This window comes from Prionailurus bengalensis, chromosome B3 (genome assembly GCF_016509475.1).
Source record: "Prionailurus bengalensis isolate Pbe53 chromosome B3, Fcat_Pben_1.1_paternal_pri, whole genome shotgun sequence".
Classification (NCBI taxonomy): domain Eukaryota; kingdom Metazoa; phylum Chordata; class Mammalia; order Carnivora; family Felidae; genus Prionailurus; species Prionailurus bengalensis.
In genome coordinates this window covers 5,902,024-5,921,572 of record NC_057355.1, presented here as the reverse complement: position 1 = coordinate 5,921,572, position 19,549 = coordinate 5,902,024, and the positions used below count along the sequence as shown (strand labels likewise).

General features: G+C 56.2%; 1 protein-coding gene across 2 annotated transcripts; it reads right to left on the bottom strand.

Annotated features, from left to right (window-relative positions):
- Nucleotides 1–1,166: 1,166 nt before the first annotated feature.
- IDH2 (isocitrate dehydrogenase (NADP(+)) 2) lies at nucleotides 1,167–19,458 on the bottom strand. Of its 2 annotated transcripts, XM_043553937.1 has the most exons (11): nucleotides 19,226–19,458; nucleotides 7,699–7,790; nucleotides 7,429–7,594; nucleotides 5,702–5,862; nucleotides 5,467–5,610; nucleotides 4,650–4,786; nucleotides 4,323–4,474; nucleotides 2,373–2,485; nucleotides 2,101–2,198; nucleotides 1,919–2,011; nucleotides 1,167–1,520 (listed from the first exon to the last, which is right to left on the bottom strand). In XM_043553937.1, the coding sequence occupies exons 1-11, from the start codon at nucleotides 19,338–19,340 to the stop codon at nucleotides 1,436–1,438; spliced, it is 1,356 nt and encodes a 451-aa protein (XP_043409872.1). In that variant the 5' UTR covers nucleotides 19,341–19,458; the 3' UTR covers nucleotides 1,167–1,435. The 2 variants fall into 2 exon arrangements, with proteins under 2 accessions (XP_043409872.1, XP_043409873.1); XM_043553938.1 differs by lacking the exons at nucleotides 7,429–7,594; nucleotides 7,699–7,790; nucleotides 19,226–19,458 and adding an exon at nucleotides 6,711–7,260.
- Nucleotides 19,459–19,549: the final 91 nt, after the last annotated feature.

Here is a 19,549-nt window from a genome sequence, read left to right as displayed (position 1 = left end):
TTGCTCTCCAAGGAGGGGGAAGAAACGCAGACCGCCCTTCAGACCATCCTTGGCATTGGAATGGCCACCTGCAGGGCCAGGCGCCTACGGGGAGCTGCTCCAAGCCCAAGAGCGGAGGGCTGCGGCCAAGGCCCCAGAATTCCCACCACTTGCAGAGAAAAGCCACTTCTCTTGACCCACCGACAGGGTACCAGGACAGAAGCCAGCTCACGACGCCAGACTGCGCCTCCGAGGCTGCCGGCCCTTCCTACTGACGGGCAAGAAGGGGCCGGAAACCTTGAGCTTTGCCCCAGGAGTTGGGCCCTTAAGCAGAGCCAGCACACCAGCTTTTAGACGCGGTCCTTCAAATACACGGAGGCCACCGGGGTGAGGGGCGGTTAGAACCCATCTCCGAGCTACCGAGGTCCCAGCTGCCCAGTTTCAAGAGCCATGAGAGTCTCCCCCGCCCCCAACCCTGGAAACTGGGGAAATGGACTTTGGGTCGCCAAGTATCTGTTAGATCAGGTGAAAATGGCACAACTCTTCCCCCCCGCCCCGGCCCCCGCCCCGGGCATTGAGACCCCAAAAGTAGAATATATTCCCTGCATGAAAAGACAGCCCTTCAAGTTGGATCTGTTTTGCTTTACTGCAACTTTCCATCTTACTTTTCTGGTTTTGCCAAAGAATGGCGAGGAGGAACCCAAGTTAGGGACCCGATGGGCCCTAGACCTCCATTCACAGTCCCAGCCCCGAGCCCCAGGCAGCCGTGCAGAGGGCCGTGAAGCCACGGCTGTGTGGAACCCATTCTGAGGACCAAGCAAAGGGTAAATAAAGAGGTCTCAAGATTTTTAGGAGGTTAAAACAAAGCAAAAAAATCAATCAATCAATGGCAATGCAACCAGAATCTACCAGAAGTGGTAACAACCCCCAAGTGGAGATCAGCATATAGGAACCGGATCGTGTTTGGTAATTTCAGGCCTGCACACCACAGGCCCAGCGGCTGGCCGGGCGGCTCCTGTAGAATTCAGGACACTCACACTGCTGCCCGGTCCCCTCGCCTCACGGTGGCCCCTGTGAATGGAGGCCTGGGACGTGGGTGGAATCCACCGGCCCTTTGAGGGCCTCTTTCTCTGGGGCCCCGGGCCGGGCTGCCTCCTCCCTCGGGCACAAACACAGCAGACGGTTTTGTGAAGAGCTTTTTAGTAGCTAAATATGGCACCATGTGTTCCAAGGGCAATATAAATTACAGTATGCAAAACTCACTGACTGGCTGAGGTAAAACACGCTGTTCCTGCCTCACATCACCATGAGGGGAAACACACAGATATTCTTAAAAACATCTTGCTTATAAAAAACGTCCCCTAGAAAGGCCTCCTGAGAGGGGCCGGGAGGCTCAGCCGCGGCCCGCTGCCCCCCCCACCCCGGCCCGCCCGCTGCGGGCTGCGCCCCGCGCCCACTACTGGCCCAGGGCCTTGTCCAGGTTGTTCTTGATGGTGTCCAGGAAGTCCGAGGTGTTCAGGAAGTGCTCGTTCAGCTTCACGCTGCCGAGAGAACACCGTTCACGTGAGGCGCGGCTCCAGCCTGGGTCCGGGCAGAGCCTGAACTTGGGCACCCGAGGAGCTGCCCTCCCGTGCCCGTGGGGCGTGGCACGCCCAGGCTGCGCGTCAAAGGTTGCCTAGGGCCCGTTGCCAAAGGGCCACACAACTTCAGACATTTGTCCAGACGGGACGGCAAGGCTCTGAGCCCCTAGCCTCGGGGATGGGGGGCAAACTCACAGGGTCTCAGGGCTGTGGACCTGGCCCCCCCAGGCCCTTGGCAGCTAAGCTGACCTGAGGATGAGGAGGGGGGGAGGTGCCTCTAAGAGGGTCCTCTGGCTTCTTCCCACCCAGGGAAGAAGGTCCCAGAAGGCCAGCCCCTCCCTCTGTCACCAGCCACGCACTTGCTGAGGCCATGGATGCAGCCCGCCAGGTCCTTGGTCATGGCTCCGCTCTCCACCGTCTGGACACACACCTTCTCCAGGGTCTGTGCAAACCTGCAGGGGACGGGCCAGAGTGAGGCCCCGATACAGAGCTCGCCTAGAAGCTGCCCTGGGCCAGCTCAGGCCCCTCCCTCTCCGCTCACCTGATGAGGTCCTGGTTCCCATCCAGCTTCCCCCGGTGCTCCAGGCCACGCGTCCAGGCAAAGATGCTGGCGATGGGGTTGGTGCTGGTAGGCCGGCCCTGGGGGCGGGGGTCGTAGGGGGATCGGGAGCCGAACCGGCCGACAAGGGGGCCACCCGGACGCGACCGCCCACCCGTAGGCTGACGGGTCAGCCCCATCCCCCCAGCCCTCAGAGCCAGTGGGTTCTGAGCCCCCGGGACAGATGGGCATGCGACCACGGTCCCTACACTCACCTTCTGGTGCTCCCTATAATGGCGGGTGACCGTCCCATGAGCGGCCTCAGCCTCGATGGTCTTCCCATCTGGGCAGACCAGCACAGACGTCATCAGGCCGAGGGAGCCAAAGCCTGAAGAGTGGAAAGACCCTCCATTCGGTGCCGGCACCCACCCTCCTCAGACCACCGGGGTTGAGTCCCCCTGCCCTTCTGCTGGGAGGAGACCCCCTCAGCTCGTGACCCCCGACGGCACCCAGGAGGACAGCCACTGTTTCGGGCTTGCCCACCCTTGTCGTGGGTCTCTAGAGCCCAGCACGGGGCAGGGGGGCGTTCAAAGGTGGCGATCATCAGCCTATTAACATACATCTGGGTTCCCAGAGCCTGGGGCCCCCAGAGCCCAAGACCCCAGGACTTCTGCCCACCCAGCCTGGCTCGCAACCGCACGGTTCGCTCACGCAGAAAGCAGAAAGCCTGCCACGAGCTACCTCCCAACGATCCCTCTGTCTGCCTCTCTTTCAGGCTACTTTAAAGCTTTGTGACTTATCTCCAAATTCTCCCAAATCCAGATGTCAACCTTTTTCTATTGTCAAGGTCTCCTGGGCTTCAAAAGCACCCCATGGCACCAAAATAAGAACTGTGTTAAGTCCCAAGAAAGAAAAAGCGAAAAACTTCTCCAGGAAAATTCGTTGTCTGGGAAGTTCTGCTGCTGAGACTCGGGAAGGGGTCCCTTCTCCATGTTTCCTGGACCTTCGCACTCACCCATTCCTTGTTTGCTTAAGGGCAACTTTCATGCCTCTCTCTTGTCTGCTATGGCTTCTCATCCTTCCATCCGAGCTAGGGATTGTTCTAGTAGGAGGACCACTACCACACTTAATGAAATAAAGGCCAAGGTTTTATGAAACATCAGGAATTCTTACGCATTCTCCTCGCAACCCCGGGGTGGGCGTCACCTTCCTTCTCGGGAGCTAGACCTCAAACCATCTCACGTACCCTTTTCTCTTCCGCTCTCTGCTCTACACGTTGTCTACTCCCTACTCTTGTGGGGCGCTGCTCTTGTGCCCAACACCACTGGGCTATTTCTTCTTTTCTTTTTTTAAGATTTTACTTTAGAATTCTATTCTATTCTATTCTATTTTTTGGGAGAGAGAGTGCACGCAAGTAGGGAGAGGGGCAGAGAGAGAGAATCTCCAGCAGGCTCCAGGCCCAGCGTGGAGCCAGACGCAGGGCTCGATCCCACGACTGTGAGATCATAACCTGAGATGAAATCAAGAGTCGGGCACTTAACCAACTGAGCCACCCAGGCGCCCTGAGATTTTATTTCTTACGTGATCTCTACACCCAACTTGAGGCAGGAAACCACAATCCCTGAGATCAAGAGTTGCCTGCTCTTCCGACGGAGCCAGCCGGGCACAATCGGGCTATTTCTTACGGCTACTTCTTACTTCTCTAAGGGTCTCGTCCATGCTTTCTGTTGCAATCTGAATTATCTCTTAGAGGACGCTCTAGGGCTTGGGGCTCTGCCATCTTCCCCAGTGTTCTCCTACAGCCAACAGGTTGACTGTGCAAAACGAATTCTCTGTAATTCGAAAAGTACCCGGTTGTGCTCAAAACCATTTTTCTACTGGAGCCAACCCTGGCCCAAACCTGGAGGCACAGTCGCTTGGCTTCGTGGACAGGAACAACCTCACAGCTGACGCACCTGGCCCCTTAGAACTTGAATTCCTAGGTTCTCCTTTTTCTGTAACAGCAGCCTTAGTGATACACCAGTCCAAACCTAATTTGTGACCCTTCCTCCCTCAGATGCCGGAGAGCTCCTGCCCCTGCTGTCCACGGGGCACCCTGCAATGAGGCGGCCGGCCCCAGTCCTGCTGCCACGCCGGACACATTTTCTACGAAGGGGGTCTGCAAATCCCCCCAGCCGGAGAAGACCGACGAGCCACCCCTTGGGGAACAGGTGCTCCCGGCATACCCTGGGCCAGGATGTCCGACTGCACGTCTCCATCATAGTTCTTGCAGGCCCACACGAAGCCGCCTGAAGACTTGAGGACCTGAGCCACCATGTCATCAATGAGCCGGTGCTCGTACCAGATCTTATGCTTGTCGAAGTCGGTCTTATAGTGCCTGGGAGCAAAAGGGCCTGTTGTGGGGAGAGGGCGGGAGGCTGGCAGGGTGAGGATCTCTCCTCGAGCCGAGCCAAAAGCACTGGGACGGCGGCCACCCCGTAGGACAGGGGCCCGGGGGACAGGAGAGAAGGGCTGTGGGATCCCTGGGAAGGAATAAAGGGAGAGGCTGTTACTTGTCAAAGATTTCCTGGAAGATGTCCTTGAAGCGCCCGTCGTAGGCCTTCAGGATGGTGTTCTTGGTGCTCATGTACAGCGGCCACTTCTTCTGGATGGCGTACTGGAAGCAGCTGTGCGCAAAACCCGAGATGGACTGCGGGGGGAGAGAGGTCCCTGGCGTGGGGCCCGGCCGGCCTGCGGGCTACCAGCCCTCCCTGGGCTCCCCAGGTCTTAGGCCGTATGGCTGGGGTAAAGCTAACTCCCCCGGCCCACCTGCCTGTCTCTAGAGTTGACGGTGTGTCCCAGCCTATCCCCTCTGAGCCCTCCGTGACTGGCTCAGAGAGGGTCATGTGACCCAGGCCTGGAACTTTCCCTGGAACCAGGAGCAAAAGAGGCTCTTTTCTGACAGGGTAACCAAGTCGGCGGGGGTAAGCCTGGAGCTGCCGGTGGTCACTTGTCACAGCCTGAGAATGAGGCCAACCGCAGAAGGAACGAAAGCCAAGAGACGGGGAAGGGGAAAAGACTGCTTCTCCAGCTTGCTTAAGCCAAGAGTCCAGACAACCAACACGCCCCCAGAGGTGTGTCGGGGAGTGAGTGCGGGGGCATCTGGCTAAGCGGGGGTCTGTCTTCCAGCCTCACTCCACACCAGGTCCACAGCAGGTCCCCCCGAAACATAGCCAAGATGCACTGGTCCCCCCGAAACACAGCCAAGATGCATTGGGTCACGGGCCTCGGACCTTCCTCAAGCCACTGACGCGGGAGTAGTGAGCATCACCAACCCGAAGCGGCCCCAGAGGGAGGAGGGAACGCAGGAGCCACCCGCCAGGGCCTCACCTCATCCGTGTTGTACATGCCCATCCCCACGCCGCCGGCAGGGAAATTGAACACTTCCCACTCCTTAGCGCCACTGCCATCCTTCGGGGAGAAGACGATCTTGAACGTGCCGGCCCGGTCGACCACAAAGTCCGTGGCCTTGTACTGCGGAGACAAGAGCACGGCTCGGGCCAGGGGTTCCGAGCGAGGGGCCCCGGCCAGGAAGAGCCGAGTCCCGCCTCCTGCCGTGGCCAACCTGGTCGCCATGGGCGTGCCTGCCAATGGTGATGGGCTTGGTCCAGCCGGGGACGAGGCGTGGGATGTTTTTGCAGATGATGGGTTCCCGGAAGACGGTCCCCCCAAGGATGTTTCGGATGGTTCCATTGGGACTCTTCCACATCTTCTTCAGCTTGAATTCTAGGAGGACAGAGGTGAAGGGACCCCACTGCAGCCCCCACCTTCCAACCAAAATCTGAACCCTGAGCAAGAACGCAGCCAGATGGGAGCCCTAAAAATCACCCTGGGGAAGGTCTAAAATATAAGTATGTGGGCTCTGGGACCATACTTCTTTCTTTTTTCTTTTTTTCTTAATGTTTACTTCTTTTTGAGAGAGAGACAGACAGAGTGAGAGCAGGGGAGGGGCAGAGAGAGAGGGAGACACGGAATCCGAAGCAGGCTCCAGGCTCTGAGCTGTTAGCACAGAGCCCGACGCAGGGCTCGAACCCATAACTGTGAGATCGTGACCTGAGCCAAAGGCGGACACTCAACTGACTGAGCCACCCAGGCGCCCCTCTGGGATCAGATTTCTTGGGTTCAAGGTCCAGCTCCACCACCTGTAACTGTGAGTTTTATGCAGTGAGTTAACCTGAGCTGGCAAAATGAAATTACTGATAAAAATACCTCGCATCTTGGGTTGCTGTCAGGATTAAATAAACCTCTATGGAAAGTGCCTAGAACAGTGCCTGGCACATCGGGGCTCCTTCAGCTAGTGTATTATTCCCGCGTCATGCGTGGACGTAGCTCGGTCTGACGAACTCTGGCAGTATGGCGTCTCGCTGGACAGAGGCCAGAAGACCAGAGGGCAGGCCTCAGTACTGCCACGAACCGTGGAGTCCAGCCCACGTTACCGGGACTGTTGGCTCTCTACTTCCTTCTCCATAAAACAGGGGTACAGAAATCCCAGGGTTCAGGAGAAATGAAAAGAAACCCCACAAAGAAGAGCTTAGCACTTAAATGATCCCAATGTCCCAGGGTCAGGTACAAACCCGAAAGACGGAAGAAGGTCTGGAGTGTTTGGAAATGTGCTTCGAATGCTTCCTTCCAGCTCCCTCGTGCCGTAGGACGCAGGCAGAGAGAAAGAGTTCTGCACACCCCTGAACGACCCTTTCTCGAATTTTCCAAACGTGGCCCCTTTATCCCTGTACTGGTGCCATTGTTTCGGGAAACCCTCAAAAGTGCTCCCCAGAAGCAGGGACCGGCAGCCGGTCCAAGCCTGGTGAGCGCACCTCTCTGAGACCCCTCCGCGGCCGCAGGGGGCAGGGGACAGACCCGCAAGGCCAAGACAGCGGCAAGACACTAGCGACGCTCCCTAGAGCCCGCTGCAGCTCTGAAAGATACAAGCTGACACGCGGCACTCGGCTGGCCAGAGGTGGCCCTGAGGTGTCTCTGTAAACCTGCCTGCAGGACAGTCCAGGAGGCGAGAGGGGCGCCCGAGGAGGCCGCCCTTCCTCTGACGGCTTCAGCAACGTGTCCGTGGCCCACGACACCTACCGGTGCTGGCCAGAGCCGCGCGGCACAGCAGCAACGCCACGGGCCTGGATTCCGCCCTGCCACACCCCACGTGGGTGCCAGCCCCTCACCGGCCCTCCCAGCCTCCTCTGCAGGAAACCCCACGGCCCCAACGCCTCCCGCGAAGTCGCAGGGAGACGGGGTTCGTGTCGCGGCCCCCACGCCCCCAGCCCACCCGCCTCCGCACCCTCACACCTTCCACACGGGCCTCATCGGGGGTGATGGTGGCGCACTTCACAGCCACACTGTACTTCTGGGTGGCCAGTGCGGAGTCTATGGTGACCTGGTCGTTGGTCTGGTCACGGTTTGGGAGCCCCAGGTCGAAATACTTGAGCTGGACATCCACGTGCGGCAGGATGAGCTAGAAACAGATGACCAGGGCAAGGCATCAGCCCAGATGACTGTGACTCAGGGGCACGAGGGGGCCTGCGCGGGGGCTGAACGCCCACTTTGGGAGGGAACTACCTTCTCCTTGATGAACTGCCAGATGATCCGGGTCATCTCATCGCCGTCCATCTCCACCACCGGCTTCGCCACCTTGATCCTCTTGTCGGCATCTAGGACCGGGCAACACGGCGCATCATACCTCTGGGGGAGGGGGGTCGTTCTGGGCGAGCTCCTCTCCTCCCCCGCGGGACCTGCCCTTCACCCAGGAGGACAGTGTCAGCCAGGGCTCGGTTACCCACACTCACTCCCCCTCGGCAGGACCAGCTCCCGGGCCGGGCCGCCTGGGGGGGCGGGGGGGACCCGGACCCCCCACTGAGGATGGCCAGCTAGGACTGAAAGATGGTGGCCTGAATCTGAAGGCAGAGGAGCCCAAGAGCCAGAGGTCCAGAGCCAAGCAGGGCCACCTGTCCGGGAGCAGGCAGGGGAGGGAATGCCTACAGGCTGTCGCCACCCAGTTCCGAGGGCAGGCGCTGTGGCCCAACCCCAGCGATTCTGTGAGTTTCCTCGTAACCTTGTTACAAGAGCCCGACTAAATCTAAGTGGGCACGGAAACTGCACTCACACCTCCTCTGTGCCTGACGTGGTCCCCTACCCGCTTTGCGTGATTCCTTTTCATCCTCAAACCACTCCCAAAGGGAATATGGCTATCTCCACTTTGGGTGCGCCTGGGTGGCTCAGTCGGTTCAGCGTCTGACTTCGGCTCAGATCACGATCTCACGGCTCGTGGGCTGGAGCCCCGTGCCGGGCTCTGCACCGACAGTTCAGAGCCTGCAGCCTGCTTCGGATTCTGTGTCTCCCTCTCCCTCTCTGCCCCTCCCCTGCTTGTGCTCTGGTCTCTGTCTCTCAAAAATAAATAAACATCAAAAAAATTTTTTTTAATGTGGTGCAACTGAGGCTCGGAGAGTTTGCCAGCTTCCTGCCAGAGGTGACACAGCTTGAGGACAACAGAGCTACCAGGATTCACACTTTCTCAGCGGCAAGCGGAGGCTTAGGGCGCCCAGAATGAGACTCCGAACCCTTGATCCAAGCTGGCAGGCTGGCCAGTCCTGCCGGAGAAGCATCAAAGGTCCAAAGCGACAGTGGAGGAGGACAGGAGCCGGGCGGGGGAGGCTCTTCAAGGAAAGTCTGACTCATGAGCAAAACCAACAGTCTGGGAAGTGAATTCCCGAGAAAACTCAAGAAAATGACCCATCCAATTAAATCAGTGCAGGCTACCTTGAGCGAGACTTGTTGAACCTTAGCCTGTAGCACGGAGGTACCCACGGCCTGGGAAGAAACAGCCCCTGCAGAGTAGGGAGGGGCAACAAGACAGGTGCAAAACCTACAGCCGGGCCTCGACCATCAGAAGGCTCGCTCACCGCTGACACCCGGGCCGGAGTGAGACAGCTGAGAACTGACTGGGCTCTGTCCCCAGCAGAGGCCCCTCCGCCCTCGCTTAGGGCCCATTTACTCTTAGGTTACGCACAATCCTTACAAGATGTCGTCGTGGATCTTCCGCCTCACCAGACACGAGACGGCGAATCAGAAGAAAGGATTAGGATGTTCACTTAAAAACACCAACGGTCAGAAGAAGCGACATCTGCGAGGTGGACAGCAAGGGACGGACGTCTACGAAAAGCAGGCCCTGACACTGAAAAAGCATGACCACCTAAGCACGTTTACAACAGCAGTGACTGGGGTGCCTGGGTGGCTCAGTCGGTTGAGCGTCTGACTTCAGCTCAGGTCGCGATTTCTCAGTTCATGCGTTCGAGCTCCGCATCGGGCTCGGTGCTGACAGCTTGGAGCCTGGAGCCGGCTTGCGATTCTGTCTCCCTCTCTCTCTAACCTCCCCCCCACCCCCACGCTCACGCACACGCGCGCACATGTTCTTTCCCCCCCCCTCTCTCTCTCTCTCAAAAGTAAATAAACATTAAAAAATTTTAAAATAGAAGTGACCAAAACCCAACAGATCCCCCACATATCACTGCCCTACAACACACACCACAGCCATGACTCGTGCTGACATCCCCAACCCACTAAGAAAAAGGTGAATTATGTGCAGCGAAATGATTCACTATCCAAACATGTGCGCAGATTTTTTTTTAATCTAAAAATAATCTCCCAAAGATGTGCAAACAGGTTTTTTTGTTTTTTCTTTTCTTAATCTAAAAGGAATCTTGAAGGTTATTTAGGAAGACAAATGAGACCCAGGAAGCGTGGCTTGTGTCAATGTCAGGACTGATCCCAGGTCTCTGGCCCCAGTGTGGCCTCTGGACACCCTCGGGGGTCACGTATGGAGAAGCAGAAGGCAAACACAGACTCCAAACATTCCATTCCCTGGAGGACAAGGTGAGCTCAGCCGGCACCTCTCCGCCCCCCTTTCCAGGAGGCACAGGGGCCTTTGGACCCAAGCCGCAGAATTCCTTCACCCTTCCGGGCTGGAAGCTTGAGTGGAAAGGGCTTTAGGACTCGCAGAAAGTCTACCGGGCCACTGAAGAGCTAGCTTCGTTTTGTTTTAATTTTTTTTTTCAATGTTTATCTTTGAGAGAGACAGAGCATGAGCAGGGGAGGGGCAGAGAGAGAGGGAGACAGAGAATCCAAAGCAGGTTCCACGCCAAGGAGATTCGGTGCCAAGCCCGATGCGGGGCTCAAACTCAGGAAACCGTGAGACCATGACCTGAGTTGAAATCAAGAGGAGGACGCTTAACCAACTGAGCCACCCGGGTGCCCCAAGCTAGCTTAGTTTTTAAGAGCATCTCCTATGAGTTAATGTCATGAGAGCTAATCAAGGTTGTTTTAATGTACTGAAGCTACCATAATCATAACCCCTAAGGAGAATTCATTTGTGGCCAGTCTTAAAGGTTTCTGCCTCGCTGGGCTCCACTCAAGTTTTGGGCTTCAGACCCAGCAGCCTGTGGGCTGTGGGCTCCACACCTGCTCCATCTGGGAGTTCAATGTCACGATCATAGCAGGCAGCCCTCCCTCCCTGTGGTGCCTGCAGGTGTCAAACCCTCAGAGACCACAGGGCCCACTTATTTACAACCCGGTGCTAAGCACCTCTTCCTGAAACACCAAAAAATATAATAGTTCCTGGCCTAAAGGAGTGAGTATGAAAGGGAAAACCTACAGATAAGGGAGAGAGAGCAAGCAGCCCAGTTATCAAAGTCAGGAGCACAGCCTCCTTGAAAGGGCCCTTCCCAGAACCGGGGGCGTGGGGGGCACGGAAGCCAAAGCAGCAGAGACTCCTGATTGGCTCACGCAGCGATTTTAAAAAAGCATATTCAGGGGCGCGTGGGTGGCTCAGTCGGTGGAGCGCCTGACTTCAGTTCAGGTCATGATCTCACGGTCCGTGGGTTCGAGCCCCACGTCGGGCTCTGCGCTGACAGCTCAGAGCCTGGAGCCTGCTTCCGATTCTGTGTCTCCTTCCCTCTCTGCAACCCCCCCCCCGCCCCCGCCCCGCTCATGCCCTGTCTTCTCTCTGTCTCAAAAATAAATAAAAACATTAAAAAAAATAAAAAATTAAAAAAAAAAAGCATATGCACTGGTGACCAAGGTTTTAAAATCAGGCGATTTCGACAACACAACAACCACAAAAACCAATTAATAAATGGGCAAAGGACTTGAATCGACATCTCTCCAAAAAAACGATATATGAAGCATATGAAAAGTTGTCCCACAGCACTCCTCGTTAGGGAAACGCAAATCAAAAATCACAATGAGATACCACCTCACACCCACAAGGACGGCTGCCCACAAAACCAAAACCAAACCCCAAACCCCAAAGCCGAAAACAACGTGTTGGTGAGCACGTGGAGAAGCTGGAACCCTTGTGCATAGCTGGTGAGCATGGACAGTGCGGCAGCTGCTACGGAAGACGGTGTGGTGCTTCCTCAAAAAAAATCAAAGATGGAACCGCCATATTGTTCGGCCATCCCACTTCTGGATGTCTATCCAAAATAAGTAAAAGCAGGGTCTCAAAGAAACATCTGTACACCCTCGTCCACAGCAGAATTGCTCACAATGGGCAAGAGGTGGAAACAACTCCAGTGTCCCTCAAGGAACGAAGGGAAAAACAGAACGTGGTATGAGCCTTCGAGAGAACAGGACTCTGGAAACGGATCCAGGACGGCTAAGAAAAACGTCCCTCCAAAAGGTTAAACGATGGCCACAATTTCGAGCTTCTCCCAGACTGGGCTCCCCGCCACTTAAATGTGGATGTGCTTGCTCAGAAATTGAAAAAGGAAGTGCCGCCATTGTGAGCAAGAGCGAGGGATCTGGACCTTCCTCAATAGCGTTTGCTGCTCATTCTTTCGTCTCAAGTTCCACAAAACCAGTTGCCCTTGGGATGGCCAGCAGACCTATACTGTGGCATACTTATATAAGCAACACGGCCACATTTCCCGCACACTTTCAATCCAGCGACGATGGACGTTTCTGAACTCTTAAAATAAGTGAGAAGCAGTGATAAATAGGCAAGGAATTCATAACCATATCGCCCAAGCTTTGCACAATTCCCGTACCTTACCCAGAGAGTCGATACATTTTAAGTGGCATATTTTTTACGTGGGTATATACATAGAATGGAATATTCAGCCTTAAAAATTAGCAAGATGCGGACACAAGCCACAGCTCCAGCAGGGATAAACCTTGAGGACAGTATGTGAAGAGCAAGCCAGTCGCAAAAAGAAAAATACGTCTGATTCTCCTTACATGCGGTACCTAAAAGCAGTCAAATTCACAGAAACAGAAAGTATAATGGTAGTTGCCAGCGGCTGGGGGAGGAGGGAATGGGGAGCTGTTTTTAACGGGTACATACAGAGTTTCAGTTTTGCAAGATGCTGAAGCTCTGGGGGTTGGTTGTCCAACAGTGAGAAAGTATTTAACACTACTGAATGGCACACTTCAAAATGGCTAGGACAGGAAATTTGTGTTATGCACTATTTTTACCACAATAAAAATAAGAAATAACGGTTTCTAAGTTTTTAAAAATCTAAATCAGTCAAGGGGTGCACCTGGGTGGCTGAGTCAGCCAAGCGACCCGCTTCGGCTCAGGTCGTGATCTCGCGGTCCGTGAGTTCGAGCCCCGCGTCGGGCTCTGTGCTGACAGCTCAGAGCCTGGAGGCTGCTTCAGATTCTGTCTCCGGCTCTCCTCTGCCCCTCCCCTGCTCGCACTCTGTCTGTCTCTCTCTCTCTCTCTCAAATATAAAATAAATGCTTAAAAATTTTTAATCTAAACCACTCAAAACAAAAGCAACCCAGGAGATTTTACACAAAGATTCCAGGCCTATCGCGTACCCTCCAGAGGACACAGGCCCCAAGGCATCAGAGTGGGAGACCTTGTGTGTGGTTCGGCCAATACGGCAGAGCCACCCCCATCGTCCACCGCTCTCTGGGTGACAAGAGATGACGAACAATCTGAAACCCAAGGAACAGCACGGGGGTCTCCCTGAAAGCTTCCAAGGGACAGCCACCGTGACATTTTCAGATGACATGTTGCACACTGGCCTCTTGGCCAGAGTGTGGGATGGAGTTACACCAGTCCACAGGGAGTCCGGGAGGCCAACTCTCCTCCCGGGTCTGGGATTCCGAGCACCCAACACCAAGTAAGGATTTCAAAACCCGGCGCCTGTTTCAGGATTGGCCTGCTGCTCCAAACTCAAGGCTAAAGGTCCCTCCCAAGATGGCCACCCCCAAGAATAAGTGGGTAACCACACGCCTGCCCTGGCTGTCGGCCAAGAAGCTGCCAAGCCGGCGTGGCCCAGCAGCATGTGGGGAGAAGCCCCCAGTTCCTGGGAGCTCAAGAAGGCAGGGCAGCAAATCTGGAAGAGATTTCCTTGGGGTCATCCTTCACTCCTCCCCATTCCTTCACACGCACGTGCCAACCACTGAAACATCCTATTGGCTCTTCCTTCAAAATGCATCCAGAATCCAACCACTTCTTACCACCCCCAGGGCCAATAACCTTGCCAGAGTATGACTACACCCTCCCACCAGGACCCTGAAGCCAGAATGCGCCTGTTAAAATGTAAATGGGGGAGGGGGGCGGCGGGGAGGCTCCTGGGTGGCTCAGTTAGTTGAGCATGGACTTCGGCTCAGATCTCTGTTTGTGGGTTCAAGCCCCATGTGGGGCTCCGTGCTGACAGCTCAGAGCCTGGAGCCTGCTTCGCATTCTGTGTCTCCCTCTCTCTCTGCCCCTCCCTACTCACCCTCTGTCTCTGTCTCTCTCAAAAATAAACATTAAAAAAATAATTTAAAGATTAAAAAAGCTTTAAAAAAATGTAAATCAGGCCACAATACCCTTCTCAAAACCTTGCAAAACTTCCCTTTTCAGTCAGAGTAAAGGCCAAAGTCCTCAAAAATGTGTGGTCCCCACAACGCTTGACCTCATCTGTCACTGACCCCCTTCCCCTGACCTCTGCCTGGCTCAGGACTCTTCCCTCTCTGCTTCTCCCACAAGCAAAGGTGTACTCCTCCATCAGACACTCCTCCATCAGACGCTCCTCCATCAGGCTCTCCTCCATCACTCACTCCTTCATCAGACACTCCCCCATCACGCATTCTGCCATCACACTCCTCCATCAGACACTCCTCCATCACACATTCCTCCATCAGGCACTCCTCCATCAGACACTCCTCCATCAGACGCTCCTCCATCACTCACTCCTTCATCAGACACTCCCCCATCACACATTCTGCCATCACACTCCTCCATCAGACACTCCTCCATCACACATTCCTCCATCAGGCACTCCTCCATCAGACACTCCTCCATCACGCATTCCTCCATCAGGCACTCCTCCATCAGACACTCCTCCATCAGACGCTCCTCCATCACTCACTCCTTCATCAGACACTCCCCCATCACACATTCTGCCATCACACTCCTCCATCAGACACTCCTCCATCACACACTCCTCTCCTCCCTCAGAGGCTCCTCCATCAGAGGCTCCTCCATCAGACGCTCCTCCATCAGACGCTCCTCCATCAGACGCTCCTCCATCAGGCACTCCTCCATCAGACACTCCTCCATCACACATTCCTCCATCAGGCACTCCTCCATCAGACACTCCTCTCCTCCATCAGACACTCCTCCATCAGACACTCCTCCATCAGGCACTCCTCCATCAGGCGCTCCTCCATCAGACACTCCTCCATCACGCATTCCTCCATCAGGCACTCCTCCATCAGACACTCCTCTCCTCCATCAGACGCTCCTCCATCAGACGCTCCTCCATCAGACGCTCCTCCATCAGACGCTCCTCCATCAGATGCTCCTCCATCAGGCACTCCTCCATCAGACACTCCTCTCCTCCATCAGACGCTCCTCCATCAGACGCTCCTCCATCAGACGCTCCTCCATCAGACGCTCCTCCATCAGACACTCCTCCATCAGGCACTCCTCCATCAGACACTCCTCCATCACGCATTCCTCCATCAGGCACTCCTCCATCAGACACTCCTCTCCTCCATCAGACACTCCTCCATCAGACACTCCTCCATCAGGCACTCCTCCATCAGGCGCTCCTCCATCAGGCGCTCCTCCATCAGACACTCCTCCATCACGCATTCCTCCATCAGGCACTCCTCCATCAGACACTACTCTCCTCCATCAGACACTCCTCCATCAGGCACTCCTCCATCAGGCACTCCTCCATCAGGCGCTCCTCCATCAGACACTCCTCCATCACGCATTCCTCCATCAGGCACTCCTCCATCAGACACTACTCTCCTCCATCAGACACTCCTCCATCAGGCACTCCTCCATCACGCATTCCTCCATCACGCACTCCTTCATCAGACACTCCTTCATCAGACACTCCTCCATCAGGCTCTCCTCCATCATGCACTCCTCCATCAGACACTCCTCTCCTCCATCAGACGCTCCTCCATCAGACACTCCTCCATCAGGCACTCCTCCATCAGACACTCCTCCATCACACATTCCTCCATCAGGCACTCCTCCATCAGACACTCCTCTCCTCCATCAGACACTCCTCCATCAGACACTCCTCCATCAGGCACTCCTCCATCAGGCTCTCCTCCATCACGCACTCCTTCATCAGACACTCCTCCATCAGGCTCTCCTCCATCGTGCACTCCTCCATCAGACACTCCTCTCCTCCATCAGACACTCCTCCATCAGGCACTCTTCCATCAGACACTCCTCTCCTCCATCAGACACTCATCCATCAGGCACTCCTCCATCAGGCTCTCCTCTATCACGCACTCCTTCATCAGACATTCCTCCATCACATACTCCTCTCCTCCATCAGACGCTCCTCCATCACACATTCCTCCATCAGACACTCCTCCATCAGATACTCCTCCATCAGGCACTCCTCCATCAGACACTCCTCCATCAGGCTCTCCTCCAACATGCACTCCTCCATCAGACACTCCTCTCCTCCATCAGACACTCCTCCATTAGACACTCCTCCATCAGACACTCCTCCATCAGGCACTCCTCCACCAGACACTCCTCCATCAGGCTCTCCTCTATCACGCTCTCCTCTATCACGCACTCCTCCATCAGGCACTCCTCCATCAGGCACTCCTCCATCACACTCCTCCATCAGACACTCCTCTCCTCCATCAGACACTCCTCCATCAGACACTCCTCCATCAGATACTCCTCCATCACGCATTCCTCCATCAGACACTCCTCCATCACACACTCCTCCATCAGACGCTCCTCCATCACGCACTCCTCCATCACACATTCCTCTCCTCCATCAGACACTCCTTCATCACGGCCTTGGCACCTGTTGGCCATAACCAAATGGCCTGTTTCCTTTGTTCCTTCGGTGACTCTTCAAGGAGGTCTTTTCTGCGCTTCCTGCCCACCCCCCCAAGTCCAAACCTCCACGCACACCTTCCTGGCCTCTTTGTTCTCCAAACGCCATGCTAGCCAACTTCTACCTTTTTACTAACAGTCCCCACATTAGCATTTAAGCTCCACACGGGCAGAAATCTTTGCCTCTTACTCCTGGCTCTGTCCCCAGCACCTTCACGTACCTGGCACACAGCAGAAGCACGATAGTTGTTGAAGTCACAGATGAACGTCAAGTTACAGTCTATTTGGTCTATAGTAAGGGCTGCCCTGCCCCCACCTCCTGTTGGGATGAAATGTGCTCCTGGGATGCACTGCCACATAGAGACCACTGAGTTCTTACCATCAGATTGCACCAGACCAGCACAGATGTATGTATGGGACAGGGGGTCTCTGCCAGGCAATGGGCAACTTGCCCTGAGAAGCTCACAATTTATACTGGTTTTTTTTTAATGTTTATTTTTGAGAGTGAGCGAGGGGCGGGGGGCGGGGAGCTGAGAGAGAGGGAGACAACAGAATCCGAAGCAGGCTCCAGGCTCCGAGTTGTCAATGCAGAGCCTGATACGGGGCTCGATCCCACGAACCGTGAGATCATGACCTGAGCCACGATCAAGAGTCAGATGCTTAACCGACTGAGCCACACAGGCACCCCTCCACTGGCATTTTAAACGTGTACACAAGTGTCAACTCCAGGGCAGGTCACAGAGCCCGGCTTCCAATAACCAGAAGGCAGTTTCCAGCACCTCATGCCCTGAACGGAACCAGTGCCAGAGGCTCCCAGCTCAACTGGAGCACCTGGGGGCGGGTCCCAGGCTTTCCAGAGACTTCTCCAAACGTTCCAGGCCTAAACATGACCACCCAAAACACCTCTGATGGGGCAGCCCTGTTCTTATCTGATGCAGTTGAAACAAGCCTCGGGGAGGAACGCATAATAACTCTCCAGGCGGGCCTCCAGAACTTTCAACAATCATTAAATAATAATCTGCCCTTGAATCTGAGAGTGCAGGCAAGTCACCAAGATCTGTGAAGTGAAGAGGCAGCGTGAGAAAAGTAAGAAGTTGCCAGGCAAGGAGTGAAGGTAGGGAAGGCCAGATAAGTCGTTCTCACAGTGAGGGCTTGGGCATAGCCCACCCTCCCCTCCACGACATCTGGCTCATCAGAACCGCCACCAGCCGTCGCTGGAGGCCTAGGAAATGCAAAACTAGGAGCCGTGGAGTTACCAAGCAGCAAAGACACCAGAGTGTTTTAGCCAAAAGAAACGTTCCTTGTCATCAAGGGGAATGCCAAATATTCTGTCTCCGGTGGTGTTGCTGGGTGACAAGCTCGAAGAGGCCACGGCTGTAAGTCTCATGTCCAACTCAAACACTAAGCCTTCTCCCCATTAATAACCCAACCAGCTTGGGAACTTCTGGAAGGACCTACAGCTAAAAGAACTTTCTTTTTTTTTTTTTTTTTTACCATCAATGCAGGGGGCAAGAAGGGAGAAAATATCTTTACTCTCACGCTGTTTTGATAGAGGTGGTTTGGGGCCTGGGGGCACTTAGAACCCTGGAATTGCAGGGCTAACCACTTACAAGACAAATCCCAGAAGTACAAAAGCAGAAATGTCCCTTTCTCCTTGGCAGGAGAAGTGGGGGCTGGGGCCCAAGCTCTGCCCCCACCTTCCCCTCCCCAATTCTGGTCAGCTGCTCCCACACTAGTTAAAGATTACCTACCGGAACAGTAAGGCCAGGCTGCCTGGGCCCCACTCCCTCTTCCTCACTGTCCTGGCTCACTCCAAGGGGTTCCAGGCCAGGTCAGGAAAGGGGTTTCCGTGGCAACAGGCAAGAGACAGGGCCAAGGGACCTACATTCTCCCTGCCTTCTGTCGCTGGCAATGGAGAGCCACGGTGCAGGCCACATGCCACAGAGGGCAGCCTGTGAGGGTAATGGGGGTTCAGGTTAATCCTGCTTATTATGACCCGACTACTGTCTTCTTTCCTAAGCAGGGTGCTAAGGGCACCACAGAGGCAGTGAGTCACTAGTGGGGAAAGTGACATTTTGGAGCAGCTGCCCAATCACCCAGTCTGGCAGTCGGGTGAGTGGGGCCGGCGGAGCAGCGTAGGAGCCGGCTGGCGAGAAAACGCAGGTCAGGCCAAGGAGAGGCTCCAGGATGGAGACTTCAGTGCGACGGGAGGGGTGGGGGGTGTCCAAACAAAAGGGAAAATCAAAAGCACGCTCCTCCAGCTGTCGCGTAAAAGGCTCCAAAAATAGCTGACGCGGGCCTGACAGCGAGGAGGGATTACAGCGCGCCCGGCTGAAAAGGAAAGGGAAGTGGAGGCCGTCTCCCCGCCTTTGTCTGAGCAGGGACCGCGCCGAGACCCTCCCTCTCACGGGGAGACCGGGCCTGGCGCTCCAGCCCCCTACTCGCTGGCCTGGCCCCTCCCGGGGCGCAGGGCGCGCAGGACACCCTCCGGGCCCGGGACACCCCCAGCACCCGCCACGGGAATAGCTGGGGGGGGAGGCGCGGAGCAGCCCGGAACCCCCGCTCGCGCAGGGCCGCAGGACCAGCAGCTCCCGGGCCACCAGCTGCCACCGTCCTTCAAGTCCCCGCCCCCCCCCCGGGCTCTTTGTGTGCCAACCCCGCCGTCCCCGGCCCGCGATCGCCCCGAGTCGCGCTCCCCGGTCCCGGCCCGGGAGGCCGCCACGTCGCGGTGCCGGGAGCGCGCCTCGCCCGGACCCTCCTCGTGGCACTCACAGTGGCGCCGCGGCTGCTCCTGCAAGTTGGGGCCTGTCGGGGCTGCCGGCGCCCAGGCCGGCCCGGAGCCGGAGGCCCTGCAGAGCGAGCGTACGACCCGCAGGTACCCAGCCATCCCGCCGAGCAGGCGAGCGAACCGACCGCGGCGGGCGAGATCCGAGCGCCGGTGCTGCTCCCGGCTGCCTGGCGGCGGGCTGCCAAGGCCCTCCAGGCGCCCGGGCGCGGGCAGGGGCGGGGCGGGGCTGCCGGGGGCCGCCACCCGATTGGGCCTCGCCGGGGAGGAGGAGGGGCCGGGGCCGAGCCGGACCCCTCGGGAGGCCCCCG